The sequence below is a fragment of the Suricata suricatta genome, chromosome 11, assembly GCF_006229205.1.
Source record: "Suricata suricatta isolate VVHF042 chromosome 11, meerkat_22Aug2017_6uvM2_HiC, whole genome shotgun sequence".
Lineage (NCBI taxonomy): Eukaryota > Metazoa > Chordata > Mammalia > Carnivora > Herpestidae > Suricata > Suricata suricatta.
In genome coordinates this window covers 45942225-45950659 of record NC_043710.1, presented here as the reverse complement: position 1 = coordinate 45950659, position 8435 = coordinate 45942225, and the positions used below count along the sequence as shown (strand labels likewise).

The 8435-nt window shown below is 54.4% G+C and overlaps 1 protein-coding gene across 1 annotated transcript in view; it reads right to left on the bottom strand.

The window, feature by feature from the left end:
- Positions 1-4408: 4408 nt before the first annotated feature.
- GALNT18 (polypeptide N-acetylgalactosaminyltransferase 18) overlaps positions 4409-8435 on the bottom strand; it is a 342758-nt gene continuing 338731 nt past the window's right edge. The window contains exon 11 of the mRNA XM_029957126.1: positions 4409-4848. Coding sequence (XP_029812986.1) covers positions 4702-4848 — 147 coding nt within the window. The 3' untranslated portion in view covers positions 4409-4701. The remainder of the gene's footprint in view (positions 4849-8435) is intronic.

The window sequence follows — 8435 nt, the reverse complement described above, 5'->3', positions numbered from 1 at the left end:
TGAGCCACCCCGTGTGTGGCACTGTTACAGAAGCTCTGGAAAGCTGATACTCACTCCAAGAATAACTTCTTGGAAAAAAGGGAAGAAGACATGGTCATCGACATCCCTAGAGGGTGGGTCAGGGCTACAGGAGTCCAGAGTGTTTGACAGCCAGGAAGCTAGGCCCTCTCACACCCACAGCCCACCCCTGACCTGGACGCTTCCAACCCTCAGTTCCTGCACTCACTGAAGGAGGAAAGTCTGAGGCTGGAGCCCGAGCTACTCATTTGCCATCTTTGGTGAGACCCAGGAGACGGTTTTCGTCCAGGGGAAAACTGATGACGTAGCATTTCAGAAAGATCACCATAACTGCTGCAGTGTGGAGGGCCGCTGAGGTGGGGAGGCAGGGTCCACGTGAGCAATGAAACAAGATGTGAGCAGTGGGGACGAGCAGTGGGGGGTTAGGGATGAAAGGAGGGCTCTGGTGTGGGCACCTGGTGGAGGTCACTGGAACAGCCCTGGGGGAGGAGCAGTGGGTGGGCTCTCCGCTTGTCACATCAGCATTGTCTGAGGGACACCCATCCAAATGCCAGGGCCTGTTAGTGGCAGGAGATTTGGCCTGGAGCTCAGAGTGGAGCTCAGGATACAGATGTGGATTTGGGTGTCCTGGTGTCTGGGTGGCTCTGTATCACGGGCATTAGACTGTGGTGTGAGAGTGACCATGAGCAGCTCCTCCAAGAGCAGACCCAGAGACTGGCATGCAGGAGGTGACTGGGGCACAGCAGAGAGGGAGTTGGGGGGCAGGGAGATAGAGAGGAAGGAATGCCAGTAAAGTGAACATTAAGGTGGGCTACTGCGGTTCAGTTCCATAAGGGACCCCTTGAGACACTGGTGGGGGGGGGGGTCAGGCCTCTTATGGGTGATCCCTAAGGGTGAGGAGACTCATCCCTCATGGACTGGGACTTGTTCCTGAGGCCCAAGCCCTCAGTCCTTCGTTCTGCCCACATGCAGGCCCGAGCATGTGCCTGTGGCCAGAGAAGGGCGTCAGACAGACACAGGAAGCTGCAGGGGCTGCAGGTCTGTGACTGCTGACAAGGGACCTTCCGGGCCAGCCAGGGTGTGCCAGGTCACTGATGGCTTCTGCCTCTCTCTCGGCAAGCAGTCCCATCTACTTCCGGTGGGGAGTGATGAGCCCATCTTCTCCCTTCACTGCTCAGAGCCGATGGGAGCCTGGGCCCCGGGCAGGTGAGGGCTGGGGCGGAGCTGTGGAATCAGGCCGTGGGCCAGCACACGGCAGGGCTCGCTGTCCAGGAGGGCTTAGACATCTGCTAAGAGAGCCCTCGATGGTATCAGGGAAGAAGGTGGAAATGGGAAACAAAGTTGTTTAATGTGCAAACCGTTAAGAATAATGATCTCACTCCAGGGTGTTCAGAGAGCCCCCAAACTGCTGTTAATTAGCTTGCACCAACACCAGGAAAAAGCAGCCAGCTAAGGCCGGGGTGGCGGGAGGCTGGATGTGGCCACGTGCCCTTGGTCTCCTTCCTTTACACTCTCCCCTCCTGCATCTGCTCCACACTCACCAGCCCCTCTGCTTCGGAGACCTGTGGCCTTGGATGTCTCACTTGTATCCCTCTAAGACCTAAGTGAGCCTGGACTGGCTCTGTGGCCCCCACCCCTTGGGGGCCTGGGGCTCTCAGGGATTATCTCAGAGCCAATTCTCCCACCAGGGCCTGGGCATCTGGGCTCAGGGAGGAGCTACCCCCCTTCCCCCCATTTTCACTGCCCCCAGGTTAGCTCAAAGGGGAGAGCTCTATTCTGGGGTTCACTTCTTAGAGTGTAGATGTTGGGAGTGGCTGAGGGCAGGGTGCCTTTGACAGGAGGACAGGGACATGTGGAGTTTGCAGAAGCACGGGTTTGGGTAGCGGTGAGTGTGAGGACAGCACCGAGACAGACAGTGTAGACACTGGCACAGGCTGGGTGGGTCATGGAAGCCAACTGGCCTGGCGAAGCGTGGGCGTCCACCGGTATCAAGGTGTGGATATCCGTGACAGCAGCTGGATGTCAGGAAGTCCATGGATGAAATAATAGTAGTCACAACTTTACGGCACTTACCATGTACCAGTCACTGTTAGTAGTGTTTTACATAAATTCACGCATTTAATTTTCACAACAACCTCATAGAAGACATTCCTATTTTTTAAAGAGAGGAGACAGAGACAAGGAGAGGTTAAGCAGCTGCCCGAGACTATCCAGCCAGAAGCTGGGGCTGACTCAGAGTCCACACTCTTGGTCCTTCCTCCCCACAGCAGGGACAGGGCACAGGCCATGGGGGTGCAGGTCTGGGTGGACGTGGGGCGTTTGAGATTGTGGCACCAAGTAGAGGCTGCCGGGTGTAGGGGAGCGTGTGATGGATGTAGTTGGGGCAGGATGTCTGAGCGAGCAGGAAGAAAGGCACTTGGTGGGTGATCCAGGCTGGTGCCGGGCACGGGTTTCAGACTTCAGCAGGGAATCAGAATTACCCGGGCCACTTGCTAAAACCCTGTTTCTGATTTAGGAGTTCCAGGTGGGGCTTGAGAACCGCACTTCTAGTAAGTTCTCAGGTGATGCTGATGCTGCTGGTCTGGGGACCAGACTTGGGGGCCACTGGCAAGGCAGTGCCAGGGGTGATGATGAAGCACAGAAACTGGTGCTGGAGCACCAGGTGGGTAGATGACACTGGAACAGAGGTGGCTTGGGAAGCACAGCTGGGTTGCAGGGCTTGGAGGCGTTTGTTAGAATGAGGGAGGGGAGTAAGGATGGGGGAAGCGATATTGGAGCCCCAGTTTCCAGAGTATGGCAAAGACAGTGCTTACAATTCCTTCTGGATTAGGGCCCACCATTGTGACCCTCCAGGGTGGAAGCCATCAGGTGTGAGCCGCTGGGCTAATGTCTGGGTATCCTCTCTGGTCTGTGGTGGGAAATAAGTGTAAGACAGAGGGGGGCTACGGTGGTGGCCTGGAAAGCCCTAATGGCCTCTCCAGGATGAATCCAGAGCCTGCGGGTGTCTTGACATGCCAGATGGCCAAGATGGGGGGCTCCTCTTCCCTGAGGGTCCCTGAGGGACAGGGGGTGACTCTCTGATCACCAGTGTTTCAGCTACAGATTATTGATCCCCAACAGGCAGATGCTAGGGCTGGAGGCCCCTGGGGAGGAGGTCCCAGAGAACTGGAGGGAGTGAGTGGGGCTGAGATCTGTCCAGGAAGGGTTTCCTTTCCTGCCTCAGTCCCACAGCCAGACACACCACTGCTCGGCTGTGAGTGAGAGGGTTGGGGGTGGGGCTGGAGGTGGGGCTGGGCGTGTTCTTCCAACTAAACACAGGAGCCTGCAACCTGAGGAAGGCCTACTTTGGATGGGGACAAGAGCCATTCAGCTGGAAGCTATTGGAGGGACAGAGGCCTGAGTAATAGGCTCCAAGAAGGATGGGTCTATTCTGAGGGCCACCGGTCTCCTGAGGCTGGGCCCAGAGGGGAGACTGAACCTGAATGAAACCTGTGTTATGGGTTCCCTTGTGTCCCTACCCCTCAGTACCTCAGACAAGAAGTCCTCACCCCTCAGTACCTCAGAATGTGACCTTATTTGGAAATACAGTCTTTACAGAGGTCACCAAGTTAAAATGAGGTCACAATGGTGGGCCTAACCCAACATAACTGGTGTCCTTGTCAAAACAAGAACTGTGGACCCTGAGGCAGACACATAGAGAGGGAACATGGCATGAAGACGCAGAAGCATATGGCCACCTACAAGCTGGGGAATGTCTGAAGCTACCAGAAGCTGGAAGAGAGACTCGACACAGATCCTCTCTCACAGCACTCCGAAGCACCCAGCTCTGCCCGTGCTTTGATTTTGGACTCCCAGCTTCCAGAACTGGGACCGAATGAATTTCTGTTGTGTAAGCCAGCCAGTCGGTGACACTTTGTCAAGACAGCCTCAAGAAACAAACACAGCGTGACTCGTGGAAGGAGCTGACCGGTCTTAGCGACTGGAAGGGGAGCATTTGCTGGAGGCAAGGGTCACTGCTGAGGGCCTGGGTGGCAGACCGCTTTGGGAGGTGAGGGTGGGGATATCAAGGGCAGTGTGGCCCGCAGCCTGAAACCCCGCAGCCGCAGCTGACGCTCCAGGCGCCAGTGAGCACCCCTTCAGAAACACTGTCTCCAAGGGACGCATTTGCCATGGGAGAGGCAGAAGGCGCCTTCTCGCAGGAGGTGACTGTGAGCTCACAGCGCCCCACTCGCCACCCTGGGCAGTTTGCACAAGCGCCCACTGCTGGCAGAGGCTTCAGGCCTCCTCCCTCAAGAGTGAGGGGCAGGATCACATCTCCAGCTCCAAGGACTCCAAGTTCAGAGGAATAAGCCAGGCAGCTCTACCAAGCACCAAATGACTGCAAAAGCCCTTTTCTTAATCAATAGTATTTTATTGTCAGTTATAAATATTTTCCATTTGTCCCCTATTTACAGTTGCAAAATAGTTTATGATATTATACCATCACCCACCATTCGGCACCTTTCTATAAACTCCATGAAAAGTGAATAGGAAATAAAAAGCTCTTTTGGGGGGTCCCACTCACCTGGCTCCCCCAGACTCCACCCCCCCAACCCTGGACAGCAGGCAGCGGTTGCAGCAGGTGCTACATAGTAGCAAAGGGACGGGCAGGTGGGGTGGGGGTGGGGGTGGCTCCCTGCAGGGTCAGGACGCCAGGCTCCTCAGGACGTTGGTGATGGTCCAGTGCTGGCCCGAGCACCTCTGCAACACCAGCTGGAAGCCGAACTCTGAGTCGCTGTTCTCCTGCAGCTCCAGACAGCGCTTGGACTTGCGGTTCTGGATGGGGCCTCCCTGGGAGCCAGGGCAGAGAGGCGGGTCAGGGGCTGTAGACCTAACAGGGGAACCCGGGGGGACCTCGGGCCTAGAGTTATTGGTGGGTCCAGATGCCTGGGGTCCAGAGAGGCTATGGAAGGGGTGGGAGCCCGCATTCCCACGAAGCCCCTGCTCTGATATGTCCATCTTCTCCCTAAGGCTGAACACGTACCTTGGTTTTCTTCACAGGACCCCAGTTCTTTGTTAGGGTGGAGACACCCCACCCCGCCTTCCATCAACATGCTGGGGGGTGGCATGCTGTTTGTTCTCGTAGCTCCTACCCTGGGGGCCAGGTGCTGTTCTCCTAGGCATGGACAGTGGTCCTGCTCTGAAAAGCCTCATTCCTTGGGACTCCCCTCCCTATGATTGGCCTGAATTTGAACACCACCAGAGGCCCAGGACCTCCTGCTGTTAGGGTCCATCTACCCAAGTGGACCTCTAGTGTCATTAGGGTGGGTCTCCACCAAACTCAGGTTCCTGGATATGTCTATCCCTTTAGCTCTGGGCATGCATGGTTTTCCCCCATGCTGCTGATGTTCTAGAATGTTCTGGAGCCATGCACACTCAGTTTATGTCCCAAAGCTCCTTGAAGGAAGAGATGTTCTGCTCCCCTGAGCAGCCCCAAAGCAGCAAAGAGGAGGCCAGTAAGTTTTTATTTTAGTGGGGTCCTTGCAGAGCTTGGGCACTCTGCGGCTGCTGGCTGTAAGGCTGAGCATCATCCTGGACTATGTGAGCAGCTTAGAGTTATACCAATTCTGCAGGCAGGATTGCTTGGGGTGGGTGGTGGTCCTTGTAAGTGGACTGTTTGTAGCTTCATGGCACTTGAGTAGATGTTCAAACTCACCTGCCCAGAAATCTACTCCTCCTGCATTTACAACCTCAGCAATAGCCAGGCATTTGTGCCGGAGGCCTGGGCATTTGCACGGACACCTCTGTCTTCTCTCCAGCACCTGATTAGGCACTAAGTCCTGCCAATTCCACGTCCCTCTTGCTGGGTGACTGTCTCCTTATCGCTATCATATCACACCTGCCTGAGCTCAGGCCACCATCTTCTCTCTCCTGGACAACTGCATCAGCCTCCTAGCTGACCTCCAGAGGAGGGAAGAGTGACCTCTCTGAAGTGTACATTTGGCCTAGAGGACAGAGCCAAAGGCCCCAGCACAGCCTGGAAGGCCTTCGTGGCCTCGTCTCCTCCCTCAGTCCCCACACCTTTTGTATAGCCACAAACTGCCTGCAGTTGTCTAAACCTATTTGTATTATATCAGGGGTCTTGGACATCAAGCAAGACGCATCCTGTGCTGCTGGGGGCCCTTCTCCATGCTTCTGTAGCAGACCAAGGCACAGTCATGTTTCAAGGCTCAGCTCCTGCTCCATTTCTTCCAGAAGCCTCTTATCTCTCATCTCAGCCCCCTCCCGCCTCTTCTCCTCCAGGCCCCCCAGCTGACTAGGTGCTCCTCACCCGGGCTTTCTCCAGCCCGGCATGATTGAACAGTAGTGGAATTACTTGTTTACTTGTCTTCTCATTTTCTACACTGACAGCTCTACGTCTTATCAGTTTCTGTGCCCTCGGCATCCAGCAAAAAATCGGGTACATAATAGATGATCGGTAAATGCTGGTTGTTAGGGCCTGTGGAGGTGAGAAGGGGTTGGTCACAGGACACGGTCGCGGTGCTCAGGTGTTTCATTCTGGAGTGGCCCTGAGCAGGCCTGGCAGCAGAGGGAGGGACTTATGACTGTAGCCCACCTCTTATGGCTGCAGCCCACCCCCAGCTACATCCCAGGCCCACCCCAGTGAATAGCACGCCGGGAGAGAGGGAGACAGCAAATTTCCTCTGAAAGGGGCCATCCCCAGGCAGCTACCTCTATCCCCATGGTGACGGCTGGCATCTCAAAGAACACGAACACTCAATCTCACAGTGACCTAGGAGCCTGGCAGTATTTACTGCGGTTGGACACACATGTCCCCGGGACCCCAACACTCCCGTGCCCAGGTCTGTATCCAGCAGAAACGTGCACATCAGAGACAAGCACCTGACTGTTTTCTGCAACATGATTTGTAAAAGCCCCAATCGGCAAACAACCTCAGTGCCCATCCGTAGTAGAACAGATAAATAATTTGTGGTTATTCACATAACGGAATACTGTACAGCATTACAAATAGACCAACTAGAGCTCCACTCACTATGAATAAACCTAACACATGTTAGGTGTTAGCAGAAGAATACATATGTATTTCTACTTATATCCACCGCCAAACAGGCCCCAATAGGACCACAGTGTTAGAGTCAGGATGGGGGTTATATTTAAGGAGGGGGAGGGAGGAAATGATTGACAAGAGGCAAGAGAGGGGCTTCTGGGATGCTGGTGTGTGCTCTTTCCTGCATCCCAGAATATATAGGCGATGATATAGGGGTTTTCTTTGCTTTAAACCACTGAGTTGAACATTTACCTCTTGTGGATGCTTCTGTATGTATGTGTGCTATTCTTCAATTAAACAATTAAGATAAAAAAAAACTGCAGCTGCCTCAGAAGCGGCTTGAACAGTGGGTGAAGGAGGCTGGGAGTGAGAGGCTGGATGGCAAAGGGGGCCGGGGAGTGTCTGTATGTGTGTCGGGGAGGAGGAAGGGATTTCCCAATTTCCAGCGTGTGGGAGACAGCCCAGCACATTTGTTCCCAAGTATTCAAGGGAAAAAGCCGGTCTCTCCCGCTGTGCCCCGAGGCCGGCACCTCGGCACCTCTCGGAGGAGAGCTGTGACTCATCGTACCCAAGAGCGGAGGGACAGCAGCGCAAAGGGGACACTCAAACAGCGGTGAGCTCACCTCTCAGCCAGGGAGACACCAGCCGGCTCAGGCCTTGAGGGGGCAGAGGAATGAGTGGCAGTGAGATGAGGGCTCAGAAAGGACCCTGGAGTCTGCATGTGGAATTGACTCTGAAGGCCGACCCTCTTGCTCTCATAGGCAACCTGGGCCACCTGTACTTCAGCCTGCGGCCTCCAGCTTGGCTCCCCCCTCCCCAAGGGAGGACTCCCACAGCCTTTCTGAACCAGCACGTTCTTCCCCACGCTGCTCTGCCCAGGAGAACTCTCCTCCCATTCAAATCCTTGTCATGGGGGCCTCCAGCAAGGGCCCCAGACTGTCCCCTTGAGGTTCCCACAGGTGGGTCTGCTCCCCCTTCTCCACCCTTTCCCTTCCAATGGGGGAAGTGGGGCTCGATGTCCCCCGAGTTCCATGCTTTTCTAGGTTAAACTTGCTCAGTTCCTTGTGGAACAATTTTGTATAATTTTCCCACTCTGCCTGCCCTCCTTGGGACAAGCCCTGGTTATTCTGTGTCACTCAGAACTGCCTGACATCTTTTTTTTTTTTTATGAGTTAGGTAAATTTTAATATAAATTATAGTTAAAACTTTGTCCCAACTATCTCACAATATTGTGAGGCTCAAATATAAGTTGTGAAAGTGCTACATACATAAATTTTAAAATGCTATACTCATGTAAGACAGATTATATTTACTCAAAATGCAAATGGAACCTCTCATTCCAACTCAGGGAGAAGGCAAACTCAGGGAG